Here is a 16414-nt window from a genome sequence, read left to right as displayed (position 1 = left end):
TACCAAACTATCTAAACGACGGGCGATATCCGCAACCTTCGCACTAGGCAGGCAAAACACCTTGCGGTCTACACGCCCATCACACACCCCACTGTCTATGTTCCTAATGATCGAATCACCCACTACAAGGATCCCTCCACCCCCTGGAGATATATCCTCGGCACGAGAGGATAGCTGCTCATCCCCCAAGGAATGGGTCCCTTCTAAGGGATCGTTTCCCTCTTCCTCAGCTGGATGCTCTCCTTCCCCGAGACCATCGTTGTCCATGATAGCAGGAGAGCTATCATCGTTGGAGTGGGACACAGCTATAACGTCCCTGAAGGCCTCCTCCACACACCTCTCTGTCTCTCTCAGCTTTTCCAGGTCCGCCACCTTGGCCTCAAGGAAATGAAGTCATTCCCGGAGAGCCAGGAGCTCATTGCACCGAGAGCACACCCACGACTTCTGTCCAACAGGCAGATAGTCGTACATGCTGCAGGCGGTGCAAAACACTGGAAAGCCCCCACACCCCTGCTGGCTTCTTACCTGCATAGTTTTGTTTAAGGTTTATTACGTCAATGGGTTGGAGACTGCGGTTTAGTTGAGGTCAGGGAACAGACGGGCAGAGTGGGGGGCCCTGGCAATATAAAAATAATACACAAAGTTATTATGCTAAAAGAACTAAAGTTAATTATTAGTTAAGTTAAAAATTTTTATTAAATAGTTTGATTTGGTTGTAAACTTAGAATAAAATTGGCTCTTAGCTTCTGAGCGGCCAGCGCAAAGAGAGATACCTTACGTGTTATCTCGTGGTTTGTATAGATAATAAGAATAATATTTTTTCCTCTTCCGTGGGCATCTCACGGAAATTGAGCCACTCCTGTAGAAGATTTACTCTAGGATTCTGATAAATTGGGCAATATAACATAATATGCGGGAGATCCTCTACCCCATCAAAACCACAGACGCATTTTCTTTGGTCCTTTGGGGTATTGGATATTCTGCCCTCTCTATCGGAATTCGGTAATGTGAAAAAGCGAAGGGCCGTGAATGCACGTCTGAGAGGCACTGGTAGTGCCTGTAAGAGGTATGGAGAACAATTATGATCTGTTTTAAATCTCCAATACCATGGGGCAATACGGCAGTTAATTAAAGTCAAATGGTCTAAATAGTTGCAATGATTAAAAATTAACTCGCGGAGTCTCTTGTTTGTATCTATGTGAGTGAATTGTTGGAGAGTTATATGATATCTACGGAGAATGCCTTCAATTTTGCTGCTCCATATGGTATGGAAAAATGGGTGGGCAAAACAAAGTTTAAGTAATTCCCTACCTTGGTTTGAAGTGGGCAGTCTCATAGATTTTAGGAGGGCTAGATGTATATGCGCGCCCAGTGGCGGGAGGCCAGTTTCCGCTTGAAGCATGGCTGCTGGAGTTCCTTGGGGCAGGAACAGTAAGCGTCTTAAAAAATTGGTTTGGATTGTCTCCAAAACCAGAATTGCTTTTTCTGCCCAGCCCCATATCATTGCGCCATAATTTTCTGTATTCCGCAGTTCAACCAGGGTTTTGACAGGAGCTCCAGCCCTATCAGCTGGAAAACTCCCCAGAGCCCTTTGGAAACCATCTGGATCCATTAGTCTCTGGGGGCGGACCAGCTTAATAGGTGCCCACCCTTGCAGAGGGAAAAAGCTGCTGTTAGTCTAAACTTCAGCAAACAGTGATCTGTCCATGACAGAGGGACTGATGTAAGGCCCCCCACATACAGATCACCATCTCCATGTCCAGTTGCAAAAACCAAGTCTAGCGTATGCCCTGCTACATGTGTTGGGACAGTCCCGTGGTTGTCATGGAGACCATGAAATCCTGAGCCGCCCCTGATAAGATGGCCTCAGCATGGATGTTGACATCCCCCAGAACCAACAGTTTGGGGGATCTCAGCAGTACACCCGAGACCACCTCCATCAGCTCAGCTAGGGAGCCTGTTGGGCAGTGGGGTGGGCGGTTCACCAACAGAATCCCTAGTCCTGTGATTGCACAGGAGTAAATCCCACTGAACTCAGTAAGCATGCAAATGATCAGACCTGCCTTTCTCCTCCTTCCCCTCTCCTCTCCCTTCCTCCTCCCTTCTTCCTCTCCTCCCCACTTCCTTCTTTCTCCTCCCCTGCCCACTCCAGGCTTCCCTCCCCATGGTCAGTTTTACCTATCCTAAGCATGATTGTAGGGGAGTAAATCCCACTGAACTCAATAAGCATGCAAATGATCAATCCATTCTCAGCAAACTTGCACAGGATCCCATTTCTTACCTCCCAGATGAAAAAGCAGAGAAAGTCACTAATAGGCAAAAAACCTTGCTGTTTAAGAGCGTACCTATAGCCAACAGATATTTCTATCAAACTCATGTTACCAAACTCTTCCAAGCTACACAGAAAGTGGACTGGACTGTCAAAGACCAGCCCAGAAGGTGTTTGCATTTTGACAAATTTGTAGGGCAGTCCAATATCTCAGAGAGCAGAGCAGGTCTCCTGCTCCTCTGGTGCATTCACTATAGCTGCCCAATTTCCCTGCTTTTTAAAGTTTGATAGAAATAGCTGTGGGCTATAGGTACGTTCTTAAACTGCAAGATTTTTTGTCTATTAGTGAATTAGATCTAATCCGTTTGGATTCTTCCTGTGTTGTTGCTTTTTGAATAAAGGAGAATAGTGTCAGGCAAGAGAGCAATTAGCTAATGCTTAATTCTGTGCCTTTCTTTATTAGTTTAACCTTATTTTTCTATTTTAACACTGCAGGAAGAACCCTTCAATTACTATTTGCTTGAAACACTCTTCAACGTGTCCCGGTTTTTACTTCATAGCCTGACCAAGGAAACTCCTTTGGGAATTTCTAAAGTGTATCCTTTGAAAGGCAAAAGTCAAATCCAAGAACTGTCTGGTGACCCAAACAGAAGGTTCATTGGTGTTGGCTGTGTACTGACATGCTGCAAGGATATATGCAATATTTGCTCTCAGAGCTGCATTACATAGATTACTGTGTGGTTATTCCATTTTTGCTACAGTGTTTGAACCCCCAAACTTCTTGCATAGCCTAGGAACCATCCATAAACCATGCAGATATGGTGCTTAGAGAATTAGCCGTTTCCTTGGCCAAAGCCCACTTAATCAGAACATCTGCCAATGTGGGCCCTGACCCAAGAAAGCTTATGTCACAGCAATTTGATTTGTCTTCACATCGGCACAAGAGTATCGGTTGTGTTTGCTGTACCAAACCAACATGGTTATCTTTCTGGAATTTGTCACTATGGTGATTGTGGATATTATGCTTGCCATGAGAGATCTCCCAACCTGCCATACAGGTCCGTTCAAGATACCCAAAGACCAGGCAAGTAACCTTAATATAACCAGGCTTTTCCTCCCACTCCTCCATGGATGAATGTATGGGACAGCTTGCTTCCTATCTCCTCTTTTGAGAAGGGCCATAGCTTAGTGGTAAAGCATATGCTTTATATGCAAAGGCCTCATGTTCAGTCCTTGGCATCTCCAGATAGGTCCAAGAAAAACTCTTCTTTGACATCTCAGAGAGCCACTGACTGGCAGTGACAGTACTAAGTTAAATGGACCAATGGTCTAACCAGTTTTCTATAATCATACTTCCTTTAAACTGGCTCCAGTGATGAAACGCCCTTCGTTTCTGCCTGAAATTGATTTCTGGTGGCTTGATCCTTCATAGATCACATTTATGACCCATTTGAATTCAGGATGGCCCACATCAAGTTCAAGCTTAAGCTGAGCAACCATGTTTTCTCTGGGATATTTGAGTTTCTAAGATAGAATAGACAGGTTTTGTTACTATGAAGTATGTGGCCTTTTTTCCAAGGAGTACATTTTTAAGTGCCATCAAAATACATTAACCCCTGTGGTGAAGAGGATTTATTTATTTATTTATTTTTATTTGATTTATATCCTGCCCTTCCTCCCAGTAGGAGCCCAGGGATGGCCAAGGTTCCAAAGTGGCTTAGTTTCTTGTGAATCAAGGGAGGTTCTTGATAACTTGCCCTAACTATCTTGCTTTATTATGTCCAATGAAAGGGTTGAAGTCTAGTCAACCCACCTAAGCAAAAATATTTGAATTTAAGCCTGTTAATTACAATCAAATATGCTTAGTTTATCTAGATAGCAGATTTGGCCCTGATAGCTGACTATTGAGAGGAAGTACACTTGTTTTATAAAGTGCTTTGGAACTTTGGTAGAAAAATGCTAGCTGATTTGGTGCCTTTTGCATGTAACATTTTACACTGCAAGACAAGGGCATTTTGACCAACAACAAAAAAGGGTCTTGTTTAAGAAAAGCCATCTCTGTCCCTTCTGCGCTGTGCACATATCGCTAATTCATGGCACTTCATATTGATGGGATTTCTCTTTCTCAAAACACCATCCCCTTCAGCATTCTAGCAGTTGTTTCACATTTTGTTTATGTAAACATGCTTATGTAAACAGACTTCTCCAGCAGAGGCCCTTCCAAGCCCTGGCTTTGGTTATGCTTCAGCACATAAGCTCCTCTGATTGAAAGCAACGATGTGGTTTCTCCTGCTTGCCATATGTATGTTTTGTTCCTTAATTTGATTACAGGAATACATTGTTTGCCCTGGCAAAGCAGAGCAAAGCTCTGGGCGCTTATAAATTGGCTCGTCACACCTATGACAAGTTGCAGGGGCTGCAGATCCCAGCTAAATTTCAGAAATCAGTTGAGCTGGGAAGCCTGACAATCCGGTCCAAGCCTTTCCATGACAGTGAAGTAAGTTCCCATTTGTATTTTCCCTATCTTTTCATATATGACATTACACAAGAGACTACATTGACACGTCTGCAAAAGCTGAGAGGCATTAGGAGCAAATGCAATGTTTCTGTAGAAAAATGTGATGTCGCATGTCATCTCCCTATTCAAATGAAAATAGGGGTCTCACATGTTAATGTCTATCTTCAAAAGCTGTCTCCCCACTTAATCTCCCTATTCTATCCTGGCTATTACCATTTGCTATTCCCACCGCTCTGCCAAGCTGCACCTTATTTATTTTATTTAGAAGATGTTTAGTAAGATTTCTTACCCAACCTTCACCAAAAGGTCCCAAGGTGGGTTACAACAATAGTATACATACTATTATAAAAACAGATAAAAATGTTACAGTTATAAAACGTGTAAAACTGTTTAAAATGGAAAAGAATAGTATCTCTCTGACAGTGCAATCCATTTCTACTCAGAAGTAAGTCCCATTGAATTCACTGGACTTACTCCCAGGTAAGTGGGTGTAGGGTTGCAATTGACGAGTTCTATTTTCATGTATTCCCATAAGCATTTAGTTCCTTTCTTCTCTCTAGGACTGTCCATAATTATATTTGAGCCGGCCCCATTTGTCAGATTTCCCCCCTTTTCCAGCAGTTGGGACCCATTACTCTTTGTAAATCATGTTTTTAAAAGCTTACCTTCCTCTTTTCAGTTGTTATCTGAGCCTTGCCAGTGTTCTATAAAATTCTAACTAAAGGGGCATGCAAATCAAAATAAATTGTATGGTGTAAATGCTTAACCTTAAATGAACAGGAAAAAATGCACTCCATCTGGCCACCTGAAATAATATAAACACAATAAGGCCCTGGAGATCCATATAGCTGCCTGAAGTAATTGTGCAGTTTAAAAGGACATGAAATGAAAATCAAAGGTCCTGTGTTTTCATCAAGCCTCTGAGCCAAAAAACCTGTTTCAGTAACCTTTGTTCACATCTTTCTGGCAGTGAATTGGGTGTTGCATAGGACTCACCTAACACTGCAGCAAATTCAAAATAGAATATGTAATGACTCAAGCAGTCATACTCTGGAAGAATATTTATGAAAGTTTAAAGGCCTCAATTTCACCATTTTATGTTTGGTTCTGTGCTGATTCAATTTTGTTGGTGTAAAAGAACATAAGAAAATGAGAATTCCCATATGGATCATCAAATCATCTAGTGGTTCATATAGCAGATTTTTTTTGGCTGCCAACAGTGGCTAGGCAGGCTGCTTTAGAGAAGTTCATACACAGCCAGATATATACAATATTTTACAGTTGAACATGGCTGTCAGCCATTAACAGATCTGTCTCCTCCATGTATTCATGCTGTGGTAGCCAATGTGATGCCCTCCAGATGTTATTGGACTTTGGCTCCCATCAGTCTCAGCCAGCTTGGCCAATGGTGAGGGATCATGGATCCTGCAACTTATGGAAGGCACCATATTGCTTACCCCTAAAGTGCTTTGTAAATCTCCTTAATGCTAGTTACCATCCGTCCTGGGCTCCTTCTGGAGGAAGGGCAGGATATAAATCTAATAAAACAAATAAATTATGACACAATGCATTCCATGGCCCATTGAGTTCCATAACTCATTAATATTTTGTGGTTTCAAAGAGGGGGTGTTTTTTGTCTTAAACCTGTTGTCTTTCAGTTATGCTTTCGGAGAGGAAGTGAATAATTTTTCCTTATCTATTTGTTTTTATCAGTCATGAGATTATACACTTCTCTTGTAACTCCCCTGACTCTTTTCTTCTCAAAGGCCCCTCTCAGCTAAACTGAAACTAAACTAAACTTGGCCTAAATAGCTTGAGCCCCTTCTATTAAAACTGAACTCTTCCACTGTGTTCTGTCATGATTGCTGCTATCTACTGAGAATGCTGTCTTAATAGTTCATCAAAGAGGAAATGTGATGGCACATGCTTATAGCCTTGTTAGCGGCTACTGACTAGCTCTGGAAATCCTTCCTTCTTAAAGTTTGCCAGAGTCCGAGCATGTTTTCCAGAAGCCATGGAAGATATCTTTAAGATGTTGTTGAAGGATTAAGGAGATATTTCTCCAGTCTGTACCTTTTGATATACCTGTTCAGTTTGGATGTTTTTAAAAGGTGGTGAGTTAGACATAAAAATAAATATATAACATAGCTGTAGTGATTACTAGTTGGTTTCCGTAGCTGGAATGTAGAGTCCTATGGGCGTATCTGGGTGCTTCCACACTTGGATCAGACTTCTTGGATTTTCCCTTCTGACCCCAGTTCCTTGCATTGTATTGAAGACTGCCTTGGAGGGTCCCCTAATATTTCTGTAGTTAGGGGAGGGGGCATGGAGGGGTCAAGGGAAGATGTTCTTAGGAGTTCTCAAAATGGCTCCCTACTGATCTTATGATTCTGCCCAATATGTTCAGATGGGCTGTTTTGTTTGCAGTGACCTCTGTGTATTTCTTTGCAGGAGCTTGTCCCTTTGTGCTACAGGTGTTCCACCCACAACCCTCTGCTGAACAACCTGGGGAACGTCTGCATTAATTGCAGGCAGCCCTTTGTCTTCGCTGCTGCTTCTTATGGTGCGTTGAAATATTGCAGCTCACATGGATAAAATGTGTCTGTTATCTAAGGTGTCTGAAATTGCTGTGGTTCTGCATTGGTAAAGGTGGAGCTAGCAGTTTAGTAGCTAACAATTCCTCCCTTTCTAAATTGGCTACATTTCTCAGTTTGACCAACCACACTTTAATGATGCCGTGAAATAACTGCCAGATTATTTTCAGAGTTGACCCCTCCTTCAGGAGGAAGGACAGATTGTACATTTATTATAAATAAATAATAATAAATGGAATGTCTTTTTGTGCCCTATGGAGGAGAAAGGAGAATTAAAAACATCTTTTTTATTTGCACTGTGGGTGTTGTTTTTCCCCCCTCAAGTGAGTTTCCACGTATGTGAAGCCCTTTACTAACAGAAATATGTGCTGAAGGTTAAGAACGTGTGTGTGGAACAGTAATGCTTATCTTTTGAGTGGATGCAGCAAGCATTGCGGATATTCCAACAAGTGAGTTTTTCACCTCTATCCTTTTCAGATATCTTGCACTTGGTTGAGTTCTATTTAGAGGAAGGGATCACCGATGAAGAAGCTGTTGCTCTGATAGATCTGGAAGTACCAAGACTCAACAAGAAAGACAATAAATGGCAAGAGCAGATGAGCGATGGTATCCTTCCACTCCTGACAATTACCTAGGAAAACACGTAACTTCCCTTGTTCACACATAACACTAAACCAAACCATGGCTTAGCATGAATGAGCAAATATGCCAGCTCCCAGAAAGGAGATTGCAGCTACTTTAAAAAAAATAAAAATGGTTGAACAAAACAATACAATAAAGCAGTATCAGTGAAGGAAGAACCTTCTCAAAAATACAAACAGAGGAAACATTCCAAATAACAGGTATCGAGTACAGGTATAATTCACAAAGAGTGTAAAAAAAAATAATCTAGAATTAATTTCCAATGACTTTCAGAAAAAGAAAATCTTAAAGAAAATTTAATATCTTGGAAGATGGTCAGAATAAAAAGGAAGATGGCAAGATGAGGGTCTATGAGTAAAGCCAGGGTGAGTAAGAAAAGTCAGAAAGGGCCACCAAGTATCTTTAAATTTCTCTGACTTTATTAGTAATTTTGGCCACTTTGGTTCTCCCTGGTTGTTTTGCTTCTGTGCTGCACTGAGCTAAGCCATGGGTTGGCTTAGCATGCCATCTGAATCTAGACTCATGGTTTATGTTTCCAGATAAATCACATAGAACAAACCTTGGCTACAGCTCACGATTAGTCTGGGGAGAGGTAAACCATGAGCCCAGATTTGGATGACTTGCTAAGCTAAACCATAGCTTGGCTCCGTGCAGCAACAAAACAACTAGGGAAGATCAAAATGGCTGCAGTCTCCTCTCCAGGAGCCTGCACGTTTGCTCATCTGCACTAAGTTAGTTTTTTGCTTGTCATAACTATTAACACAAAACAACCTAAATATATTTTAATTCCTTTCAGTTTGAATAAGCACATCAAAATACTAGGGCTTTATTTGAAAGAAGCTACTTTTCTGTTTCTTTTTCAAACCTGGTCCTCCAGCCAAGGAAGACCAGATTGGGCTTACTTTGAAATCCGTCATTATTGATTGCATTCCCAATACTTGTCATTTTTACAGGACAAGTGCACCATTAACTATTGGAGTTTCACACTGCTAGTGGCAGTATAAAGGCATGAAGCCAGAGAGGTTGAGATACGTTTTTAAGAAAGGATGCTGTGTGCAATTATATACAGAAGAAAACTGGGAATGGGAAAGAATAAAAATAACAATATTAAGGATGTTGGGAGACCGGTTGAGAGTATTAAGTATCCTAGTTCAATGGTCTAACTTTAATAACTGGTGGATATTTGTTTTCTATAATCTGCTGCTCTTCAGCAAGGGGAGGCAAGCCTTCTATATCCTGATAGATACTTCGATACATAGACCAGGAATTGCTATAATAATGTGTGAGCTTTTCACTGTTGGACATGGGGGGGGAGTAGAAATCAATACTGAAACACCACACAGGTGCTTTGCCTTTGCACTCCCCATGATCGCATAATGTTTGCATCGGATCACTGTTTTCTCCCTAACAAACGTTCCTAGGTGTACAGACAATGAGGCTTCTCTATAAAGCAGACGAGATTGAAGAGGATGATCCATTTACAGCAAAACTGAGCTTTGAGGTCAGAAATAGTTTCTTGCCTTTCTCCCAAATCTCGTCACCTGGTCAATTTCTTTGTGCTGTGATGAATTACAGAGAGGGCACATCTGTGGAGTTCCTACAAGCAAATGTTCTCTTTATGCCATCGTTTCATTCCATCTGTAAATGTTCCATAGTTTCCTATAAACCTTCTTTACCTTACTACACCAAATGCAACCTTGCTTTGACTTATCTGACTTATTTCTTAACCCCCTGATTGGTGGAGCAAAAGATCCAGCTAAGGATTTCTTATTTGATAGGAGGCTTGCCTTGGTCATATGGCCAAAATTGCAAGAAGGCTTTTAAAATTCACGGAGTAATGCTGATCTCCTGAGAAAGGTGGCTGGGAGACTGTGGGATATATCTTTGGTTGTCCCCCACGTTGGCAAGTCTCAATTGACAGCAACAAGAAATTAAGCCTTTAGTGTCATTAGCCCAATCCTGCAGAATGTTTGGCCGCTACAGATTTAGCAGGCACCTTCTGTTTTGATTTTTAAACGCCTGCTGAAAACATATGTCGCCAGGCTTATGCTGGCAATGGAGAAGACATCTTTCCTCAATAGTTAATGATTTCTGATTTAAAATGTTTACATGGTTTTATAGTATCTATAGACATGATGTAAATCTCCTTGATTTTTTTATGAATAGCAGTGTACAAATGTTTTTTTATAAATATGGTGGACCTCCCTCTTCATGGTCACAGCGGGAGGTTCACAGTTGGAGGTCTCTCTGGTTGGATGGTGGAAAGGTCCTCTGCTACTGTTGAGGGCATTCCAGAGGCATGGCAGGACAGGCTTTGGATCCTAGAATCCAAAGCCCACTTATTCACTGGCCATGCCCCTAGAATGGGGGAAAACCTACAACAGCCCTAGAGTTGGCATAGTTGTTATTATATTTTTAATCCCAGAAAGAAGAAACATGCACGTACCTTTTTGTCTTACTGGCCCAAGTCAAGCAGAGCTTAGGAAGTGGCAGATTCTCTTTCACGGATTCTCTTCCCACCCATCCAGTCTCCATAGGATTGCTCTTATGAAGGAGAATATTTTCCCTGTATGTATTTTTTCTAAGCTGCCTGGAGACCTTTGTCTGACTAAAAGATGTTATTGATGACGATGATGGAAGATGATGGGCTCCTGCTGGGAGGAAGGGCGGGATATAAATCAAATAATAAATAAATAAATTTGTTAGCACTGTTGCATAGGAAGCCAGAGGACTGGGAGTAGTGCTCATGAAATTATGTCAGCTTTGTTTGGGTTAGGGTCGCTCTAGTTTTTTGTTGTATGTCTGAACAGCAAACAAAGTGCCCAATACAGAGACATGAGCCTTCTTCTGGCATTGAGCTGCAGTATGTAATGGCTAAAAGTGAGGATGAGGCAGGGACACACACACAAGTCCCACCCCCAACATCCCTACACATGCCAGGCCCACTTTAGGTCTTTCTGCATTGAGCAGGATGCTGAGAACACTTGGAAGTCCCATTCAGATGCAGCAAGGTTGGGAGATCAGCCAGCATTCAGGGCAGGGTTTGTATATGCTCCCTTGCCTCCTCCCCTCCTGTGCTCAGTCTGAATGTTTGAAGGGGGCTGATATCCAACTGATTATTTGTTTGGTGATGGAATAGCAAGTTCATGGAGTTGGCAACAAAGCAAAGTTACTCTTCAGTCTGTTTGAAGCACATGGTTCTTAAACACGTGCATCGCTTTTAATTGTGTCTATAGCACTTTTCAGTACAAAACATGCAACTTTAGTTTTGATCTCACTGTTCCCCATAATGGCCCATTGAGTTTAAGAGTAGCACCTTGCCATTGCAGTGCTGGTTGTGCCAATGGGTGGCCCAGTGGTAGTGGCAGTGAGCACTTACAGGGCCACTGGGCCCAGCACTTTCCTCACTATGCCACATGGTTATGCAATCTCGTACTCAAACTTTTCTATCCACTTTGTCATACCGGCCCATGTAATAATGTAATCACAGGTGAGTCTAGCAAGTGAAGGGTTCCCTCCATAATCCCTACAAAGGGTAATGTCCTTTTAGAGTTCTAGAAGACTAGTAGTCATAGTCCCAAAGCCCCTAAGGTCTAATTTGAAAATGTAGGACAGTGAGCTTCAAAATGAGGGGTAGCCCATCAAATACAAGCTTTGCAAGAGGGGTAGGAGAGCACCATTTAAAACTTGAAACAGCAGCAGAACAGTAGTGGAATAGCATCCTGGTTGTGCAGATAACCGGTGTGTGGTGCCTATGTATATGCAAAGGGTCTGAGTTTACTCTGGAGTACCCCACAGAGTGTTCCAAGGTTACAGACACTGAAGACTTATGGGATAGGGAGGAATGGTGCATCTTCAGTGCTTTCCAGCACTCCATTGCAGGAAGACACGTGCAAGCTCTCCAGGACTAGGAATATTTCCAGGACTAAATACAGAACTGAAAAGACACTGATAGCTCAGTACACATGCTGCTTCAGTACATGCAAATTACTTTTTTCAAAGGTCACATATTTATTCCCTGAAAAGATTTTGTCTTTCCAATGGTCTGCCAAGTTCAAACATATTTTTTCCTTTTTTCAATCGCTTGTTTCCTGCAGCAAGGGGGGTCAGAATTTGTTCCTGTGGTTGTGAACCGTGCAGTTCTCAGGTCGATGAGCAGGAGAGATGTGTTGGTTAAACGCTGGCCAAGGCCATTACAGTGGCAGTATTTCCGGTCTCTGCTACCAGATAACCCCATTACTACATGTCCGTTTTGCTTTCAGGTATGGGTACTATTTTACTTCAGGAAAGCTATTCCTCAAAAATTAATAGTGTGCATGGGAGCTTAATTGTTTTCTTTTCATACTGCTGCCTAATTGTACAAATCCCCTTGGCAGTCTAGAATTAATGCTTAAAATATTTTAAAAAATAATTAAAGTTAACTCTGCTGCACTACAGCCCCCTAACTGCATTGGCGGTGGTGATTTTGGATGTGGTGTTGGAGAACCCTTTCACAGTGGTGCTGGGGAATTTCATTATCTACTCCAAGGTTGCCTCAGATGCTCAGAACTTCATGGCCTCCATGACAACCATGGGTCTGTCTCAGTATATGAGGCCCAATACATGTGGTTGGGTATACCCTCAACCTGGTCTTTGCCACAGAGCTGATTGCTAACACTCCGCTGATTGGGGAACTTGCTGTGAGTCCATAGTTTTGGACGGAGCATTCCCTGGTGAGGTTTGGGCTGAATGTAGCTATTACACTTTGCAAGGGTGGGGAACCCATTGAGATGGTCTGCCCTCAGAGACTAATGGAATCTGATGGAGTCCTGTAAGCTCTGGGGGGTTTTCTGGCTGGCACAGAGCTATCAACACAGCCACTCCTGAGTGCCCTCTCCAGCTGTGGAGCACATAGGTTGCCTTGGTACTCTAGCAACCTGCTTGCTATGAAACAGGAGGGTCAGTGGCTGGTGGAAATCTTGGTCTGCGCCTGACCGAACACGGTTAAGGTTGCACTACCCTATCTACCAAGTGGCGGTGGTGGTAAACAAAGCTTACTTCTTAGCCCACCATTTCTTCCGCAAGTAGCTGTCCACCAGAGCTTTTCCCAGTGGTGAATGGGCTTTTGTCATCTGGCCAAGAGAACATTGCTCTGACACCCTCAGAAGCCTGCTGTAACAACTTTGTAAGGCATTTAGGGACAAAACCTCTCAGATTTGGACAGAGTTAAATACCACTCTGTCCAATGAAATAAGCCCAATGGAAGTGTCCAGAGCACTGTCTGTTCCAACTGTACTGGATCAGTTTCTACTATTGTGGCCTGAGGATATATGGGCAGGCTGCTTGAAGAAGTATAGCTGACCCCTGACCCCTCGATCTTTGCCCATCTTGGCTTCTTAGAGTTAGCTGTAGTGAGCTGACTGGCTTGGTCAAGGGTGTAATTAATGCTTCACTAGAGGAGGGGAAGGTACCATATGTCTTGAAGGAGCTGGTAGTGCATCCGCTGCCTAACAGCACCTCCCTGGATTCAGCAGTGTTAAATTGCCCAGTGTTAAATATCCCCTTTTGGGGTAAGGTGCTCAAGAAGGTGATGGTGGCCCAGCTTCAGGCATGATTAGAGGAAACTGATTATTTGGATCCATTCCAGCCATGGCATTGAACTGCCTTGGTTGCCCTGGTTGATGACATTTGTTGGGAGTGTGACCCTGCTCATTCTCCTTGATCTCTTGGTGGCTTTCAATATTGTTGATCACAGTATCCTTCTGGAGCACTTCAAATGGGGGTTGGGGGCACTGCGCTTCTGTGGTTACGCTTCTACATCCAGAACCACTTATCGAAAGTAGTTACAGGATGCTTCTGATGAGCTGCTGATGACAAGGGGGTTCTCACGTGGTGTTCTGTAGGGTTCCATCTTGTTCCCCATGCTATTTAACATCTGAAGCCACTAGAAGCTGTCATCAGGAGTGAAGTGTCATCAATATGCAGGTATCCGAACCGGGAGAGGTGTCTGAGGTATTAGACTGGTACTTGGAGGCGGTGATGGGTTGGATGTGAGCCAGTAAACTGAGGCTGAATCCTGAAAAGACAGAGATGTTATGTGTCCCAAGTTCTCATATCCAGGTGGTGGGGAGACAGCCTATTCTGGATGGGGTTGTACTCCCCTGGAAGGAGCAGGTTTGCATCTTTGGGATGCTCCTGGATTCAGCACTATCACTCAAAGCTCAGGTGGCCTCAGTGGCCAGGAGTGCCTTTTCCCAGCTATGGCTGGCTTGCCAGTTATGGCCCCTTTTGGTCAGAAATGACTTGGCCACTGTATTACATGCTCTGGAAACTTCCAGACTGGATTATTGCAATCCGCTCCATGTGGAACTGCCCTTGAACACAACTTGGAAACTTCAATTGGTCCCAAATGTAATGGCCAGATTACTGGCTGGGGTTCCATTCACATGACCATTGTTCTAAAACAGCTGCATTGGTTGTCAGTTCTTTTCCGGGCCCAATTCAGGGTGCTCACACTAGTGTTTAAAGCCCTAAATGACTTAGGCCCCAAATATCTAATAGACTGCCTCCTTCCCTCAGACCCTTCTTAAGAACAGCAGAGAGTGCCCTTTTGGTAGTTCCAACTGCCCTCAGAAGCCCAGGGAGTGTTGGCCTGGGAGAGGGCATTCTCTGCGGCACATAAGTTGTGGAACTCCCCACAGAGGTGCATCTGGAAACTTCACTATGTAGTTTTTGGTGAATGCTGAACACGCACCTCTTTACCCTAGCCTTTGACACCAGAGATGTATATTTTAGGATCCATCCTGTTTTTTGTGATGTTTGTAATTTTGAGTTGTTTTAAATTGTTTTTAAGAATCTATTTTAAACTGTTGTGACCCACCCTGGAATCCCAGGGTGAAGGGCAGGTAATACATTAAGAGGATGAGAGTGTTGAAGCATACATTTATGGCTTCTGTGAAGTTTTTTGGAGACCTAAGTGAAGATACCACCAGAGATAAGTTGCGCTAAAGAGAGCAAAAAAGTGAATCACACTTCTGTTTGGGGTTTGCCCCCCTCTTTTTTTGACCATCTACTTGACATATTCAAGGCTCCTCCAGACGATCTGTTTATTGAGCATTCATCCTGATTTGCTTGCGTGAAGGTTATATGTTGTAGCAGTCCATCATTTTGCTAGTTTTCTATGTGAGACTTGTGTCCATTTATTCTCTTGCATAGAGACTGACATATTTGCCCCATGGAAACAGAAGTGCTTTATTGGCAGGCGATGATGTAGTTATTGAGACCCTGATGGTAGATGTTAATAGGGTCATAAGACTCTTGTCATTTACACAGATGAAAATACAACAGGAGAAAGCACCAAAAATAGAGCAGTCTCACCCGCTCGCTTTCCCCTTCATTTTGACTTCTGTTGAGACACACCTGACATCTGCAACCTTAATTTACAGATGTTCCATTCAGAAGATTATGAGCTCCTGGTGCTGCAGCATAGCTGTTGTCCATATTGTCGGAAGAAGACGGATGAATCCAACCAGTGAGGGAAACCAACTACTCAGGAATGGAGCAATTGTCCTGCTGGTTTTCTATAAATTGTTCTTGAGGTTCATAACAGCTTGTTTGATGGCGGAGTATAAAAAAGAAAATTATATATGATACTCCTGCTTTCCTATTCTTTGTATGTGAAACTGGTAAATGCCAAGTTTTGTTTTGCTCTCAAATGAAATATATGCATATATATTTATATTTAACGTGTAATTGCAGAATTTGTATGACTGATGTATGCTTTGTAAATCTACAAAGTTAAATAGAAGGGAGAACCTATGGAGCTATTTTTTAAAAAACACCCTGTTATGCTAGAATGTATTCTTGACATTTTCACAACAACCTGTCAATTTGGCACTACTAACCTTTTAGGGTGAGATTCTGCCTGAAGAAAAATATGCCAGTTTTGCACCTGCTAGTATTAGTTTTGGACCAGCCCCTTAATATTTGGGTTTTATAACAATTTCCAATAAAATAACTTTTTAACAAACGCTTGTGTGCTTTTTCTTTTGAATATTTGTTCTCGGTCTTTCTCTCTGAATTGCTGTTATGAAAAATGGGCTTCCACAATTTTGTCAAAATAACTCTACTGAAGGACACTTCTTTTTCAAGGTCTTATTTACTGAGAAATGCTTCCTGTTATTTAGAAGAGTATTATTGTAGTGACATTCCCATAGAATCCAAGACACAAAAACACTCATTTGTCAAGGTATCAAAATTGTTAGGGTCCTTCTGCATGACCAAAAGACCTGGCATTTGGCACATCTGTATGCACACTTAATTACTAGAACATTCTGCAAACGGCAAAATTTTCAAGTGTCTCTTGAGATGGGGGACATGAAGTAGACACCAAAATAGTTGAAGTACTTTGCC

The 16414-nt window shown here is 42.5% G+C and overlaps 1 protein-coding gene across 3 annotated transcripts in view; it reads left to right on the top strand.

The window, feature by feature from the left end:
• IFT122 (intraflagellar transport 122) overlaps nucleotides 1-16001 on the top strand; it is a 98346-nt gene extending 82345 nt beyond the window's left edge. For all 3 annotated transcript variants that reach the window (XM_061618486.1, XM_061618488.1, XM_061618487.1), the window contains 7 exons: nucleotides 2765-2865; nucleotides 4601-4766; nucleotides 7239-7350; nucleotides 7859-7987; nucleotides 9445-9524; nucleotides 12121-12285; nucleotides 15448-16001. In XM_061618486.1, the coding sequence (XP_061474470.1) occupies nucleotides 2765-2865; nucleotides 4601-4766; nucleotides 7239-7350; nucleotides 7859-7987; nucleotides 9445-9524; nucleotides 12121-12285; nucleotides 15448-15537 (843 nt within the window). In that variant the 3' untranslated portion in view covers nucleotides 15538-16001. The remainder of the gene's footprint in view (nucleotides 1-2764; nucleotides 2866-4600; nucleotides 4767-7238; nucleotides 7351-7858; nucleotides 7988-9444; nucleotides 9525-12120; nucleotides 12286-15447) is intronic.
• The last annotated feature ends 413 nt before the right edge of the window (nucleotides 16002-16414 follow it).

This window comes from Rhineura floridana, chromosome 3, assembly GCF_030035675.1.
Source record: "Rhineura floridana isolate rRhiFlo1 chromosome 3, rRhiFlo1.hap2, whole genome shotgun sequence".
Classification (NCBI taxonomy): domain Eukaryota; kingdom Metazoa; phylum Chordata; class Lepidosauria; order Squamata; family Rhineuridae; genus Rhineura; species Rhineura floridana.
The sequence above is the reverse complement of the archived record's forward strand: the minus strand, read 5'-3'. Positions and strand labels throughout refer to the sequence as shown.